Source organism: Capricornis sumatraensis, chromosome 20 (genome assembly GCF_032405125.1).
Source record: "Capricornis sumatraensis isolate serow.1 chromosome 20, serow.2, whole genome shotgun sequence".
NCBI lineage: Eukaryota > Metazoa > Chordata > Mammalia > Artiodactyla > Bovidae > Capricornis > Capricornis sumatraensis.
In genome coordinates this window covers 49,434,572-49,452,015 of record NC_091088.1, presented here as the reverse complement: position 1 = coordinate 49,452,015, position 17,444 = coordinate 49,434,572, and the positions used below count along the sequence as shown (strand labels likewise).

At 50.1% G+C, this 17,444-nt stretch overlaps 1 protein-coding gene across 3 annotated transcripts in view; it reads left to right on the top strand.

Annotated features, from left to right (window-relative positions):
- Positions 1-17,444, top strand: part of PEPD (peptidase D) — a 117,553-nt gene that overhangs the window by 28,901 nt on the left and 71,208 nt on the right. For 2 of the 3 annotated variants that reach the window (XM_068992153.1, XM_068992151.1), the window contains 3 exons: positions 4,479-4,523; positions 15,234-15,309; positions 16,378-16,424. In XM_068992153.1, coding sequence (XP_068848254.1) covers positions 4,479-4,523; positions 15,234-15,309; positions 16,378-16,424 — 168 coding nt within the window. The remainder of the gene's footprint in view (positions 1-4,478; positions 4,524-15,233; positions 15,310-16,377; positions 16,425-17,444) is intronic. The other variant, XM_068992152.1, reaches the window with a different exon arrangement.

The following is a 17,444-nucleotide window of genomic DNA, read 5'->3' as shown; positions in this document are numbered from 1 at the left end:
AATTGCCTTGCGTACTTGAAGACAATCGGTTACAAATTAATTCCATTTAAATAAGTAGTTAAATATGAAATTGCTGAATTCGGGGGTCATTAATGCAGGAATATTAATGTTCAGAGATGTGAATTTTTAAACCCAAGAAGTAGAAGGACATTATTAAAACTTGACAGTAACAATAAAATGCCAGTCTGTGATGTGGGGACCAGTGGCTTTCTGGTTCCTGTTAACTTATGTATCAAAGCAACAGTTCAGATTGAGGTTCTGATTATGGCTTGTGGAATTTCCATGAGTCTCCTGAAGAGGCAAGAGCCGGTCCCAGCCCCCAGAGTTGGTGGAGTGGGAGGCCTGTTCGGGGCCTGCTCTCCATCCTCAAGTTGGAAACTGTAGGGAGGAGTCTGGGGGCTGGGGCAGGGCCGGCTGGGCCCCTGCTGCTCACTTTGCGTCATCTAGCCCACAGGTGGAGCCCACCAGGGAGGTATCCTCTGCTTCTAGGATACTCCTCACCCTCATGGACTCTGGTGGACATTTTTTTTTAACATAATAATTACATATTCCTTGTAGAAAGGTCTAACTAGCACAGAGGCAAAAGCAAGGAGCGTTCCAACTTCATGACCCTGAGTTAAAAATTGATACTTTAGTGAATGTCTTTTGGACTCTTATGTGTGTGTCTGAGTGTGTTTCTCTGAGTGTTTTTGTGTCTGAGTGTGCCTGTGTGCGAATCTGTGTATTTCAGTATGTGTGTATATTTGGACCTTTGTTAGTCTAAGTGTATGCCTTTGTGTGTCTGTGTGTATTTGCCCATGTCTGTGAGTATACATCTGTCTGTGTGTCTGCGTGTGCCTCTTTGCTAAGCAAAAGCCTGCCTGTGTGTGTCTGTGTGTTTGCATCTGGGTCTTTGTGCTGGGTCACCTTGCTGTTCGTATGTGTGTGTGAGCACGTGTGTATGTGTATGTATGTTTTGTCATGTGAGATTTTATTGGCATGTTTGGCTTTTGAAGAGATAGGCCCTTGCTTTTCCCAGCATCAACGTGACATTTGGCAGAATGGGAGACGGAGTCTCCATTGCCGTCTTTATTTATGTCATGTGCTTCTCTGTTCTTCACTCTGCGCCGCATTGGCTGTCTGTGGTTGCTTTGATATTTCACAAGTAGGGCTTGATTCTGCAACATTTTGCTTGGCTTCCCAGAAAGTAGTCTTATTTTTCTAGTTAGGGATCCTGAAAGGTTTCATACTGTGGAAACCTCTCAGCCTGCTAGTGCCTCCTTCTCGCTCCTCTCCCCCTTCCCTTCTTCAGCCAGGAGTGGGGTACTAGCTACACAACCAAGGCATTAGATAGGTGCTTTCAAACACCATTGAGCCCCGGAGAATTCCTGATTGGTCACAATCCTGTATGCCCTGTGTGCAACCTCCTAGCTTGAGATGGAGCAGGACTCGGAATCCCGAGGGTCGGAGGCCTGCCAAGGCTTCTCTGCTGAGGCCCATACATTGTGCTGGGCTGCACTGCACTTCCCCAGCTGTCTCACTGACAGCTTGAGCTCTGAGTCATATGTGACACCAGTGTCAGGGATTTGCCCCAACCTGATCTTTTCGTTTCTCGGGTTCCCTTTCCAGTTATGTTCATTTTATCAAAGAACAACTTGGTTTTTCTCAATTACGTGTTTGCTTTCTATTTCATTGATTTTCGCTTTGAAAAGTTTCTGATCTCTTTACATTTTGCTTGTTCTTTCTCCAGCTTCTTGAGAAAGAAGGCGTTTCTGGGATGGACGCTTGGATCACTGGTTTTCAATTGTTCTTTTCTACTTTCTACGTTTACAGCTTTAAATTTTCCTCTAAGCACTGCTTTAGCCGCAGCTCACCAGTTGTGATATTTCATGTTTTTATTTTCTAACTTTATTATTATCTCTTCTTTGAAGAGTAGATATTTAGAAGCTTATTGCTTAATTCTAGATTTTCGATTTTATATTTTTCTTTCTGTTACTGATTTCTAGTTTAATTCTGTTGTAATCCGTGAATGTTCTCTGTGTTTCAGCCCTTTGAAATTTGTTGAAACTTTCTACATATGTTCATTATGATAAATGTTTCATGTGTACTTAAAGAGAGCATAGTCGACAGCACGTAGGCTGTAATGTTCTGTATGTGTCAATGAAGTTAAGTTGATTAATTGTATTGTTCATATCCTCTGCATCTTTACTGATTTCTCTGTTTGCTTATTCTGTTCTCAGAAGAGGTATGTGAAAATCTCAAACCATTCTTGTTGATTTATCTGTTTCCATTTCTGTTCTGACAAGTTTTATAAATCAGTTTTATTAGAATAAAATTTGTATGTAATAAAATTAATTGTGTATATATTCAGTACATTTTTAAAAACAGCTTTGTCAGGATATAATTCATATACCTTCCAATTGACTCACTTGAACTATAGAATTAAATGCTTTTTGTATGTATATAGATTTGTGCAATCATCATCACAGTCAACTTTAAAATATTTTCGTCATCCATAAAGAAACCCTATATCCATTAGCAATCATTCCCTTGCCCACCACTAATCTCCTTTCTATCTTTGTAGATTTGCCTACTTTAGCATTTGATATAAATGGAATCCTGCAATACATGGCCTTCTGTATCTGGCTTCATTCACTTACTGTGTTTTCAGAATTCATCCATACTGTAGCATGAATCAGTACTTTGCTCATTTTTATGGCTGAAAAATATTCCAGTCGATGCATGTATTGGTTTCTGTTTGCACAATACATCTTTTCCTATCCTTTCACTTTCATCTTGTGTCTTTGAGTCTAACGTATCCCTTTAGAGCATATAGTTATTTTTTGCATCTATTCTGTCAATCCTTGTCTTCTAATTAGAAATTTTAATCCGTTTACATCTAAGTTACTGACAAGGAAGACCTTTTTTATGCCGTTTTGTTTTTAGTTTTGTGTGTCATATATTGTTTTATTTCTCAGGTTTTCCATTGCTCTCATTCTTTGTGTTTGAGGTTTTTGCAGTATTCAGTTTTGAGTCCTTTTTTATTTTGCTTTCTGTATATTTCAGTTATTTTCTCAGTGGTTACCCAGAGGATTACAAATGACCTCTTAAACGTATAATAATATAGTTTGCATTAATAGCAGCTGGTTTCAATAGTACACAGAAACTATGCTCTCTTCCTTTGTGCTGTTGTTGCATACAGATTGCATCTTCATACGTCTTGTGGTGATCTACACAGGTTTATAATTGTCGCTTTATGCAACTGTCCTTTAAATCAGATAGGAGAAAACTAGGACTTAGAAACAAATAATGCATTTACACCGTTTCTGTACTTACCTATGTAATTAACTTTACCCCTGCCTTTTTTCTTCTCATCTGGATCCTAGTCACTCTCTAGTAACTCCTTTCACTAAAGTCTGAAAGATCCCTTTTGATATTTCTTGTAGTCTAGATCTTCTAGTGATGAATCCTCTCAGTTTTCATTTATCTGGAACTGTTTTAATTTCTCTCATTTCTGAAGCATAGCTTTGCTGGATATGGAATCTTGATTGACAGATTTTTTTTTTTTCCTCTCTGTCATCTTGTATTTTGTCTTCTGGCCTCCATAGTTTCTGATGAGAAATCAGCCATTAATCTTATTGAAGATCCTTTGTATGTGATACATTTATTTTCTCTTACTGCTTTTAAGATTTTCTTTTGACAATTTGATTATGTGTCTGGGTGTGGATCTCTTTGAGTTTATCCTACTTGGAATTCATTAAGCATTATGGAAATTAACACTGGTGTTTTTCATTAAATTGGGAAAGTTTTTGGCCATGATATTTTCAAATATTCTGCTTCACTATCATTCTCCTTTTCTTCTGGGACTTCTGTTATATATATGTTGGTACACGTGATGGAAGCGGCTATGCTACCTGTCTGTGAGGGTGGAAGATGGTGTTTTGCAGCCAGGCAGCTTGTTCTCCAGCCGACTGCGCCTGGAGAGCGTGGCCTGAGCTGCCACGTCTGCTGCAGGAAGTGAGCAGCAGGCCTGCTGTTGTCCAGAGAGTCATGAAGTTAAAGTTCTCTTGACCAGATCTTCTCTTGGTGTGTCTTTTACTCACTTATTTACTTATTTTTGGCTGTGGTGCGTCTTTGTTGCTGCACAGGCTTTTCTCCAGCTGTGGCTAGCAGGAGCTACTTTCTCGTTGTGGTGCACGGACTCCTCATTACGGTGGCTTCTCTTACTGCAGAGCACGCACTCTAGGACACTTAGGCTCACTAGTTGTGGCTCCCGGGCTCTAGAGCATAGGTTTAATAGTCGAGACACACAGGCTTAGCTGCTCCGGAGGATGTGGGATCTTCCCAGATCAGGGATCAAACCTGTGTCTCCTGCATTGGCAGGTGGATTCTTTACCACTGAGCCACCCGGGAAGCCCTCTTGATATGTCTTGAATGAAGTATTTCTTGCTGGGAGATGAGTAGACCATTGAACTAATGGACTTGTTTTCTCTCTGTAGGTTCAGTGTCAACAATACCATTCTTCATCCAGAGATCGTGGAGTGGTGAGTATGGCTTGTGGCTGTTTGTTGTGCTCAGCCCAGGAAGGGGAGAGACCCCGCTGTTCCCACCCACCCTGTCTCAGGGAGCCCCTCAGACAAGCTGGTCCCTAGAAACTCTTCTCTCAGCCTCTTCTGCTTTGTTCTTTTTGTCAGTTGGTCTGTTTTTCCAGAAGGGCACAAGTCATTGAATGTCAATTGTATTTCTTGCTTTCTTTATTTAGAAATTTTTAAAAAGAAATTCTACCATAAAGGAGCCAAACTTACATAGCTCAGTTGAAGTCAATAGTGAAAGGGATAAAAATAGACATCACACATAATTCCATTACCCAAAAGGTAAACATGCTTTCCTCATGTCACATGTATGTCTTGACTCGTTGGCCTCCTTCCTATGGGTCTTATGTTGCCCGCTTTATTCCCTGGCTGGTACTGGTAGCCCCTACCTGCTGTGTTCTTTCTGTGGGGTCACAGCAGGGTGAGGTGCCTCCAGTTGGGTCCCAGAAGAGCCCCTTCAGCGCTGATTGCTGCCAGTTTTCCTAAGCTATTGAGTTGCTCTTGGATAGCACTAAAGCCTGTTTTATTTGTCATATGGCTGCACTTACCGTGAAGGTAGGAGAGAGGAGAGGCAGGGCCTTTGCCACATCATCCCCTGACTGCGAGGTGTGTGGCTGCCTCCCGTCTGACCCTAAGGCCGTTCGTCAGGTTCACCGTCTGTCTGGGAGACCGCGCTCATCTAGTCTTGGGGCTTGGCCACACTGTCGCCTGAGGGTGAACACGGGTCAGCTCCTGAGGTTGGGGGCAGTGTAGAGCCGGGGGGAGGGAGAGCGTGATCCAGGCCAAGGGGCCACTTGTTGAAAGGCTGGAGATGAGAAAGCTTGGTGGCTCCATGTGGCCAGCGTAGGGACACACACTGTGGAAGTGGCCCCTGAAGTTGGTCAGAGAGACAGGCAGGGGCCGGGCGGCCCGTGCTGTCTGCCCAGACTTTGTCTTGAGACAGTAGAACCAGGAGAGTGGTGGGATCAGGTTTGCAATTTTTTAAGTCGTGGGGCAGGAATGGGAGCAGGCTGCCAGTTAGGAGGCTGCTGCAGGGTCCAGGTGGCTGTGGGGGGGTGGCGGGTAGGGGGCAGAGTTGAGAGTAAAGGGCAGGCAAACAGAATGCTCCTGAGAGGAACTGGCCTTGATGCCCAAGTGAAGGGCACAGTTGAAGGTGACTCTGGGTTTTTGTCCTGATTAGCTCTGGGTGTTGTGTCAGTGAGAGGGGGCCAGTGCTGTGGCAGTTGAGGGACTTGTTTGTGGTGTGTTGAGTTTGAGGCAGGTGCCAGTGGGAGAGAGCTGAGCCAGAGGTGAAGATCTGAGGGCTGTCAACTGGCATCGGTACCAACCCTTGGGAGAGCTGGGGGCGGGCGGGCCAGCAGCTCTGTTGGCAGCCCTGGCCCAGTGCCCAGCCCGGCCGCACACTTGGAGCATGAGGGCCTGTGTCCTGCCAGTTCACAGCCACCTCGTCTTGTTTTTTTTTTTTTTTTTAAATATTTATGTATTTATTTGGCAGTGCCGGGTCTTAGTTGCGGCAGGCGGGATCTCCCTTACGGCATGTGGAATCTTTAGTTTTGTCGTGCAGGACCTGTCGGTTGCAGCATGTGAACTCTGAGTTGCAGCCCGTGGGACCAAGTTCCCTGACTGGGAATGGACCCCAGGCCGGCTGCACTGGGAGTGCAGAGTCTTAGCCAGTGGGCCACCAGAGAAGTCCCCATCTCTTCTTGTTTTTATGAAGTAACATGCCCGGCCCTTCTGTAACCCGCAGCTGGCAGAAGAATAAATCCTGGATGCCCAGGAACCGTGTCCACTCCTCCCCGTGACATCCCTCACAGCTGCTGACACTCCGGATGCTTTGGAGGCCAGGGCTGGGTTGTGCACCTCGCATCTCCCGAGGGACAAGTCATTAGTTCGTAATTTTGGAACAAGTGCACTTTAATTCTAGTGACATTTCCAGTGCTCTGAGGTAGATCCTGCACTGATAAACTACTTCCCGGTCTTATTAAAGCCTTTAGCAGAGAGGACTTACTTGGCATTTGATGGCCATGGAACTATTTTAGAAATGTCACACCATGCTTACGGCCTCAGGGGTGTGTTTAGCAGCGTGGGTTCCGGCCTCTGTAGTGACTGCGGTCATTCTTGGCGGGCTCTGAGGGAGTCACCACCCTCGCCCTCCTCTCTGGTCACTGACAGAAGGACTCTGGGTGGGACGGCTGGCAGGCCCCTCATTTACAGGAGAGGCTGGCCTTCCGTGGTGTTAAATTATGGCTCACTGATGTGTCTTTGGGCTCTTTGTCCTGGCTGCTTTTACCACCCTCTTTCTCTCGGCCCCACGGAGAGAAGTTACCTGGGTTGATGGGAAAAGTGTCCAGTCAGGCATATCCAAATTCTATCCCCAGCCCACCCCATATGCCCCCTCGCCCCACGGGAAGTTACTTTTGTGAGCCTCGGCTTCTTCATCTGTACAATGGGGATGTAATGCCTAACTCACAGCTGGGCGTGAAGATGCCTGCTGCCTGACAACTGCCACAGACCAAGTGGCTTAGAAGCAGCTCTGAGGACGGAGGTTCAAGGCCAAGGCCCGGACCCACTGTCTGGCTCATAGACGGCGTCTTCCTGTTGTGTCCCCAGATGGCAGAAGGGGCAAAGGAGTCCTCTAGGGTGTCTTTCATAAGGGTGCTAATCCCCATTTGTGAGGGTTCCACCCTCATGGCCTAAAGCACCCCACAAAGATGCTACCCGCAAAGACCATCGTCACATTGGAGATAGGTTTCAACCTAGAAAGTTGAGGGGAGCACAGCGTTCAGTGCATAACACACCACACCTCAGTTTCCTCCACTGCAAAGTAGACGTGGTCTCCCTTGGTGAATGGCTCAAAGTCTGAGGGCGAAAGTCAGGTGACACCACATCCTAATAGCAGTGGCGGTCGCTTTCTTCTTTGGCTGCGCTGGGTCCTCATGGCAGCCCACAGGCTCTGTAGTGTGTGGCACCTGGGGTTAGTTGCCTCCCAACGAGTGGGAATTATGGCTTCCCAGGTGGCACAGTGATAAGGAATCTGTCTGCCAATGCAGGAGATGCAGGTTCAGCCTCTGATTTGGGAGAATCCTCTGGAGGAGGAAGTGGCAACCCACTCCAGCATTCTTGCCTGGGAAACCCCATGGACAGAGGAGCCTGGTGGGCTCCAGTCCATAGGGTTACACAGAGCCAGACACGACTGAGCAACTGAACACGCACATGTGGGATCTTAGTTCTCCGACCAGGGATTGAGTCCACGTCCGATGCATTGGGAGGTGAATTCCTAACCCCTGGACCACCAGCTGGGACCTTTTGAGGCTTCCTATGTGCCAGGTGCTGTGCTAAGCACTCGACACCCATCACCTCACTTGAAGAGACATTTTATTTATGTTATAAGGTAGGACTCTGATCATCCCCATGCTGCAGGTGGGCAGACTGAGGCACAGGGAAGTGATTTGCCCAAGAAAAAGCCCGGAGCTGAGCCCAGGCCAGTGGCTCCAGGCTCAGATACCGCCCCTTGTGGCTCTGAGGAGTATCTTGTGCTGTGCGGGTGCCTGAGTGTCAGCTGCTGTCAGTTGGTTTATTGCCCACCTAACCTGCTCGGAGCCCCTGGAATAGATCTCATGTGAGGCCAGGGTGTGGTGGGGTGGAAGAACCACACCCTGACACTCACACGCACCCCAGCTCCCAGGTGGCAGCTGGCCTGGGGATCTGGGATCCTTCCCGGAGCCAGTCTGATTCGGAGGCCTCTCCTAGCACAGGAGAAGCTTCCCTTCCCATTTATGTTTGGGTGTCATTCACTTCATTGCTGTGACTGCTTTTATTGTTTTCCATTCACTCGAGCAGTACATTTTTGATTTCTTATAAATTCCTGTATAATCATACTCTTCTTTCCCCACAAACACGAGATCATAACTGATCATTTCTTTCCTTGCGCTGGGTTTTGCAGTGGGAACATGGAGGTCAAAAGTTGAAACTTAATAAGAGCAGGCGTCTCACTTCTGTAGTTTAGGCTGTGGTTCTGCTTTCCTGTTCAGCGGGTGATTAAATTGATCTGAAGGTGGGTGAGGAAATAAAAGGGGATGCCTCTGTGCTGTCTAATAGCTCGGTGCTGTGGGTTTCAGTTCAGCACCTCTGGAAGCGTCACAAAAGGGCAAGCATGTCAGCCTCTGCCACGCACCTTCTCGGGTTTTAAGTGGTGCCACGCTAACTTGAGTCCCGTGCCAGTGTTGGACACCCAGCAGAGGTGGCCGGTGCGAATTCATCAGGCAGTGGGGCGACCCTTCTGTGTCTACTGCCCTGCCTGTCTGTGCCTAGGAAACAGTGAGGTGTGGACGGTTTGGGGCCGATGTGCACCAGGATTCTGCGTCCTGGGTAACGTGTCCTAAATTAGGAAAGGTACGTGGATGATGACCTAGATTCTCTGGTGTGTATATGGAAAGTATTCCGGTAGGATTGCTGTCTTTGCCTCCCAGTGAATAGGCGTTTAGCCCTAAGTCAGCCAGAACGTGGAGTGGAAAGTGGGAACCTGAGATTAGAGGGAGAGCCTGGCTTACTGTGGGCCAGAAGGCTGGACACAGGGTGTGGGGGTGTCAGGGCCTGGTCCCAGCTCTCCCCGCACGGGGCCCACAGCTGCCTGACCCCAGTCAGCTCTCAGGCACTCTCAACTCACAGCTGAGCTCAGCCACCGTTTTCTTTCTTCACGGCTCTGGTTTCTCTGAGAGGATGTATTGATCGAGCCTCCTCAGAATATGTAATTCCAACCAGCTCTTTCCCTTTCCCTCCCTCCTGTTGTTCCTGGCTTTTACCCTTTGCATCCCTGGGTCGCGGCATAGGGAAGGAATTGCCGTGGGGGTCCCAGGGTATTGAACTCCTGCCCACAGCTCCCGCAGAACTTGCCTCTGCACATCCATCTCTGGGAGAGACGGAATTCCTGTCCCTTTCAAATGGGTTTTTGTTCAACACTGTGGCACTTCGATGCTTAGAGACTGATTTTGGAAATCCTTCATCCTGTCTTGCTACTGTTTTAATCAGTGGAGCATTCAGACCTTGCTTAATTGATGTCTTAATCCTGGGTTTAATGCCCAGAGGCAGTTTTGTGACCTGTGAATATTTAAGGGAAAGAAAAAAAAAAAGACTGCACAAATGAATCTCAGCCTGGTCCAGTTATTGTCGTTTCAGGCCTGTAGCCAGGGATTCTGGGCCTTCACCCCCTCCTCTCCCCTCCTCTGCCCTCCTCTGCCCTCCTCTGCCCTCCTCTCCCCTCCTCTCCCCTCCTCTCCCCTCCTCTCCCCTCCTCTCCCCTCCTCTCCCCTCCTCTCCCCTCCTCTCATGTGGGGCTACCTTTCTCCTTGAGCGGCCTCCTGATGTGGTGGTACTCACAGGCCTGGCCACGAGCAGGGGGCTCTGCCTGAGTGTCCTCACCTCCTGCACGCATCAAGCACCTCCTCTTGCTGCTAGAAGAGCCTGAACTGCCTTCTGCCCAGACATCTGAAGGGGCATCAGTACCATCCTATCCTGAGCATTGTTGGTCCTCTGATGCTTCATGGAGGAGGTGACCTCCATCCTCTCCTGGGGACGGACACCTCGCAAGTGATGTTTCTAAGCCCCACCCCATACATCCTCAGGCTGGGCAAAGCTGGGACTCAGTATGACACTCAGCGTCCTTCCATCACTCCAAGGCTGTTGGATCTACAGAGGCCAAACCACTGCAGAATCCCCTTTCTTGCCTTTTTGTACGCGGCAGTAAAGGAAATAGCTTTCTCAGTCTCAGGGCAGCAAGTCTTCTTGCAGATGAGGAGAAACTGTGCAGAACACGGGAAAGCCTTACTGCTTCCTGCCACTATCCTAAAGACAGTTTCTCGTGCTTGTGTTGTGCAGTTAACAGGGCCAGGCTGAGACCCCCAGCACCAGGCGAGACATCAGCCCTAGAGCACCCATGGGCAGTCAGGTTAGCCGGCACACGCAGCTGTCTACTTTCAGGGCCCTTAAAACTTGGGTTCAACAGGGCCAGGCCTGGGCTCAACCAGGCCGGCTTCACTGGAGAACTGCGTTCTCGGGACAGCTCACTCTGGTTTTGTTTGATGTTGGTTTTTTTTTTTTTTTTTTACCATGACTGGAAATATAAATCCTGAGTAAATCAACTAGAGGCCGAGTTTGTCATCTTCCCCAAAGTGAAACTGGAAAAGGAAACAGGACCCTGGGCCTCAGATGGCTCGACATGCTTATCACTTCTGTTGGGAGGGAGCGTTTTTTTGGGCTCCCAGCGCCCTCTCTCCTTGGCTGGTGGAGTCTCTTCCCTGCTTATTTCAAGACTGAGAGTGTCCAGGCTGCAAAGAGGAGGGGAGTGGAGAGCCTGGGAAGTATATATGCTGCCAAAGCAAGTGTAAGAGCCTGTGAGGTGGGCTCCTGGGGCGCAATCACTGGGGCTGCCTCTTCCTACCTGTGTGGCAGGGGGCAGGCAGTGGTGGGGCGGGGTTAGGCTGCTGAGGCCTGGGGAGGCTGTTTCTCCCTGTCCCGCCCCGAACCTGCCAGGCTGGGTGACATCCCACGCTGACCTGGGGAACAACCCAGGGTGGGCGAGATGGGGGAGGCCTCTTTTTCTTTTTCAGATGAGCCATTCTGTCTCCTGGTTGGAAGTAAGGTGTTTTCCAGCTTTGGTTTTAATGCCCGGGTCCTGTCTGTCTGCTCTGGGCCAGTCACTGTTCTGGCTCTGGGACCCTGCTCTCTGGGACTGTGGGCTTTTAAAGAGAAACTTAAATGAAAAAGAAATTACAAGCATGATCGCTTACTGCACAGGGGATAGAGGGAGGGGATTTTTCCTGGTGAGGGACTGGATGGAACCAACCCTGAGAAAGGGGCATTACAAGTGAAAGCCAGAGAATGAAAGGGCGAAAAGCAGTTCCAGGCAGAGGGGTCCCTGGTGGGGGACGGGGAAGGAGGCTGTAGTTAGGTGATGGAGATAGGTCAGGTGGGCACTGGAGAGCCTCAGGGTCACCAGATAGGTTTTGTTGTTGTTGTTTTTTAACTGAAGTAGACCCTGATGCTGGGAAGGATTGAAGGCAGGAGAAGAAGGGGACTACAGAGGATGAGGTGGTTGGATGGCATCACTGACTCAATGGACATGAGTTGGAGCAAGCTCTGGGAGATGGTGAAGGACAGGGAATCCTGGCGTGATAGCAGTTCGTAGGGTTGCAAAGAGTCGGACACGACTGAGCGACTGAACGACGATAGTTGACTTACAGTGTCGTGTTAGTTTCAGGCGTGCAGCACAGTGATCCAGTTATTTTCCACACACACATATATTCCCTTATAGGTTATTACAAAATCTTGAGTATGGGTCCTTGCTTTAACTGCGTCTGGACATCTGGGGACTACTAAAGGTTTTAAGCCCAGGAATGCCTGGTCATATTTGCACTGTCTGAAGATCCACAGCTGTGGTCCAGGAAGCAGACAGGGCTGGAGGCCGGAAGAGCCAGGAGAGGTGGTCCAGGCTGGAGAGAGTGGGGTGGGGCAAAGAAAGGGGAGGCACGAGAGATTGCGGAGGTGGGATCATAGCCCTTGGTCATCAGATGGATGTGGGAGTGATGAACGGATGAGAGAGAGGTCGCCCAGGTCCGTGTGTTAGGCATTGAGGATGGGGAGCTGTGGCTGGAGGTGGGAGTTCAAGGAAGGGTAGGAGTCTCTCCCCCGCTGAGCTGGGAGTGCCTTGGGAGTCCTGCAGGTAGTGTGCAGCTGAGAGGCCTATACCCTGAGCCAGGGGTTTGGGAGCAGGTTGTGTGGCAAAGCTCGGGGGCGGCGGGGTGAGGGGGGCGGTAGGGAGGGGAGGACCCAAGAGAGATGGAGGAGGTGAGGCGGCTGAGGATGGGCCAGTGGAGGCAGGCGTCATGGTGCCTCTTGCTTTCAGGAGGTCACTGATGCCTCTGGGCTTGTGAGAAGGCCATCATCCCACACATTGGTGGTTGGAGAGCTGGGAGAGTGGTGGGGGCCTGAAGGGGACAAGCCAGGGAAGAGGCTCATGAAACCTCTTCTCCTGGGGGAAGGACTGTCCGGGTTTCCTTTCTGGAAACGGGGCCAGGAGGTGGGGAGAAAGCTTGGCCAGAAGAGGAGGTGAGCAGCCATGGAGCTTCCAGGAAGAGCGGCAGGTGCTGAGCCCAGGTTTGCATCTTGCAGGGCTGAGCCTCACTGGTAAGAGGGCACGCCTTCCCTTTTACCGGGTTGGGGCGTGTGTTGGGGGGATGGCTTGGGAGTTTGGAGAAGAGGTGCCTACTGCCTACTGGCTTCTGCGTTCTTCAGGAAGTAGGAGGTGAGTTCATTCATGTGAGAAGGAGCCCTGGGAGGTCTCCATAGTGGAGGAAGTCGAGAGTAGCCTGCACGCTCTGCTCTGAATCCTGGCAGAGCTAGAGCATTGGAGGCCAGTGGCAGTGGCGCCATCTGTCCGCCCGGCCGAGTGGTTTCCATTCACTCCTCCTGTCCTACACACACAGGCCTGGGCTAGGGCTGGTGCCTCTTGGGGCTTTGGCCAAGCTCATGCTGATGGAAGGGCACAGAGCCTAGGGGTTTAAGCAGCAGCAAGAGTGTGGCTAGAGCAGTGGACCAGGCTGAAGAGAGAGGTGGAGGGTCAGAGGCTGGGCAGCCTGGGCCTGGTCCCCACGGGTGTTGTCACTCTGGTCATTACTGCATCGGAGAATAGAGAGGTCTGCTCACCCTCACAGATCTTAGGGCTGGTGCTAAGTAGGGCAGGATCAAAGCACCAGGGGCCGCTAGGTTATCCTGCGAGTGGATTTGGACCTCACCCTCCGGGGCACAGGAGCCAGCTTTTGGTTCCCCCAGGTGGCACTGCTCACAGCACCTGGAGGTGGAGCCAGAGCACCTTTATGATGATAAAGATCAGGCTGAGACTTCCGGGTCTGGTCCCCAATAAAGAAGGTGTGTTTGTTTGGACAGAGTCTCAGTGGGTGGGTGGTTGATCTTTCCCCCGTTCCCCCAGAAGGTTTTATAGGCTTAGGAAGGTGTCCTTGTGCTGTGCAATGCCTGCCTTCCTTCCTGGTGACAAATGACTGGTGGCTGTCCAGCTGGGCACCATGGAGACAGCGTGTGTTGGGGATTGCATCTGGTAGAGATGGGTGCTCCATGCCATCCTCGGCCACCTTGGCTGAGACTAGCTCAGAGCCACCAGGCTTCAGAGGAGGACAGTGGTTAGACCAGGTGCATTCTGGACGGAGGGGCAGGCGTTAATCTATTACCATGACAGTATTCTGTGCTGATCTCGTTTTTGGCCGTGTTGGGTCTCAGTTGCGGCATGGGGGATCTTCCATTGCAGCACATGGACTCTCTCGTTGTGGCACACGGACTCTCTCGTTGCAGTGCACAGGCTTAGCTGCTCTGTGGCACATGGGATCTTAGTTCCCCCACCAAGGATGGAACCTATGTCCCATGCATTGGAAAGCAGATTCTTAACCCCTGGGCCACCAGGGAAGTCCCCTACCATGCTGATCTTGAGGGGGCTTGAGCATGTTCCCATTGTGAGAAGAGAGGTGGCTCTGTGGGCCCTTTGGTGAAGCCAGGTCACCTTTCATAAAGGGAGCAGACTTCGCCATCAGGGATGCAGCAAGGACTCCACGCACATAAGGGCTGGACCGGGCTGCTGTTTAAACGCTCATGACCTACAGTTGCTTATTTCAAATGAGTAGAAATAGAAAATGAATATTTATTTAGCTTCTCTACAGGAGTCTGACTTAGGCTTGGGATTGGTTGCAGAGACCAGAAACCGAACCAAATTTGGGCAACTAACGTGAGTTTATTGGGAGGACCCCCCTGGAGTGCAGCTGGCAGAAGGCACAGTTGAGCCTTGAGGGCATAGCAGGCTGTCTTTGTTGCGTTGCCCACCCTGTCCCTGTTCCCACCATGACCCTGTCTCACGCTAGGGGCCTGAGTCACGTGTTTCCAAGGCTGCCTGTCCTGCGGGCTAGGTGAGGAGGAAATGGGAGAACTCTTCGGCCATCTGGGCAGAGTCCTAGGAGTCACCACACTTAAGATTCAGGTCCAGCAGCCTTGCCATGCTGGAGGAGGGCCCTTCAACCCACTCTGATATTTTTGCCTGGAGAATGCCGTGACAGAGGAGTCTGGCAGGCTACGGCCCATAGGATCGCAAAGAGTCAAACACGACTGAACTTAGCGTGCATGCGTGCAGTGTTACCTGCACACATATTCCCATTTACAATACAGTAGCTGTATTCCCATTTGGAGAAGGAAATGGCAGCCCACTCCAGTGTTCTTGCCTGGAGAATCCTGGAGACAGTGGGCCCCTGTCTATGGGGTCGCACAGAGTTGGACACGACTGAAGCAACTTAGCAGTAGCAGCAGCTGTATTCCCATTTAATGGATGAGGAAGCTGAGTCCAGATGAGGCAAGCTGTCTCTGGCCACCCACAGTGGCTTCCCAATCTCATCACTGGAAACAGCCCGCACTCCTGAGGCTGGCATTGGGTCTGGAGGGCAAGTTTATTATCCCTGAGGCTTGGTGGCCCATCCTCTGCCCACCTCCATGCCCAGGCAGCCCATCTGTAGCCCCAGGCTCCTCTTCAGGCGGTGCAGGGTCTCCTGGAGGGGTCGGCCAGCTCCCACTGGACGTCGCTGACTTGCTCCTTTGTTTCTCTCCTCTCTGCAGCCGAGTCTTCAAGACGGACATGGAGCTGGAGGTTTTGCGATACACCAATAAAATCTCCAGTGAGGCCCACCGGGAGGTAAGCTGGGTGCTGGCTCGTTGGACCTGCCATTCGGGAGGGCCAGGGAAGCAGCCTTGCTCAGTGTGGGCCGAGAGGGGAGTGTTGAGATGGATGGTCTTGGGGTGGCACTGGTCCCCAGGCCACACCAGCAGGCAGGAAGTGCCTCTGCAGGCCGGATGCACAGTGCTGGCTTCTTATTGTTTCCCAGTAGGGACAGGACATGCAGGACAGAGGCTCTGGCCGTTTCTCACATTAAAACTCCCACTCTCAGAGAATTTCCCGACAAGAAGTACCCCCTTCTGAGAGAAGAGGACTCTCCCTCCTGGCATCCTGGCCGTCCCAGCTCCTTTGAAAGAATCTGTGATCCTTGGGACTTTCTGGTGGTCCAGTGGTTAAGAGACCACCTTCCAATGCAGGGGGGTGGGTTCGCTCCCTGGTCGAGGAACTAAGATCCCACATGCCACAGGGTGTGGCCAAAAGTTTAAATAAATAAAACCCGTTAAAAAAAGTAATCTGTGGTCCTTACCCACGAATCAAGCACATTTATTACCAGCATACATTTTCTGAAAACCCTCTCACATGGTTTTTTTCCCAAACCTTTCCACTTTCCCCGAAGGAAGTTTATTTCCCAAAATGAGTTTGGTTGAGTGGGCTAGCCCAGTGCCTACTCACTGACCTTTGTAGCCTTGTGTCAGGAGACGGATGGGGATCCTTGGGAGCAACAGAATCTGTTGTTCCAGTTCATATTGTCTGTGTTTTATAAGGAGGGAAACCTTCTAGGATAGTTGCCATGGCCTTCTGAGCATTAAGTATTCACCCAGCACTTCTTGGTTAAATCTTCACTCGCCTGCCGAGGTGTTTATTGACTGCTGAATAGAAGTGCTCTGGAGTGGTTTAAATAAACTGTATGACTTTGGAGCTTTTAAAAAAAAGTTCTAATTTGTCACATTTCTGCACCACTGTGTGCACGTATCTTTCTTTTTTTTAAAGAAGTGATTCTTTGGAAAAAGTGCTATTACATTATTTATAAGGCAGTGTTACTTATCTCCTTAATACAAATGTCTTTGCTTAATATCCATCCTCCAGGTAATGAAGGCTGTAAAAGTGGGAATGAAAGAATATGAGATGGAAAGGTAAGCTGCTGTGTTTCTCTGGGTAAAGATTAAAATGTAAAAAGCAGTAATTGATGTTCCCCGAGCGAGTGACAGATGAGGCGCTGCGGCCGGCGCACAGATTGAGCGGGGATTAGGGGCAGACTCAACGTCGTGGGCAGAGAGGATTTCTCCCTGACTGGGGCCACCTCCCTGCCTCTTGGCAGAGTGTTTGATGGTAATGGTCTTTGATTACTTTTCAGGGTGGTTTAGTGCCCCAGCATTCCACTCTTGGACTTTCTGCCATTTGTGGGAAACTTTACCAAATAGCTGCTATTGTGACTCTGAAAGCCGCTAGTAAAACAGCTTGCCATTTTTATGTGTAAACACTGCCATTATGTCTGCTGTGCTTGGACGACTGGGTCAAGGGATGGTTAAGTGGCTCATAAAGCGTTCTGGAGAGCTCCGTCATCCTGTGGCTCCAATTAGGCTGAGCCCGTTGCCACCCGGGGGCCTTGAGGTGGGGTGGGGGCTGCCCCTCTATCCTGGGTGTGGCCCGGCCAGTTCCTCAGCCCCACTCCAGGACCCAGAGGTCAGCAGGCTGCTCCCCAGGGCATGAAGAAGCCCTGGAGTCAGCCCCAAGCTGCCCCAGTGGCTGCCCTCCCACCCTGCTCCTGGGGCAGGAAGCCTCCATCCCCAAGTCTTCCACTAGTGGCCACACCACCTGGGAGCCCCATCCTGTGCAGAGAGGACACTGAAGAGGCTGCCACTTTTCCACAAGTGACATGATAAGAAATGCGTGCTTTGTCTCTACCACCAGTTCCTGGCACAGAGCTGTACAACCTTTGAAATCCCCTCATAGAGAGGAGCATATGGTTATTTACAATAAGCCCCTTTCCACCACACCTGAGTTTATACTAATGAGTGAGTGAGTGTGAAAGTTGCTCAGTCATGTCCGACTCTGACCCCCTGGACTACACAGTCCATGGAATTCTCCAGGCACTGGAGTGGGTAGCCTTTCCCTTCTTCAGGGGATCTTCCCAACCCAAGGATTAAACCCAG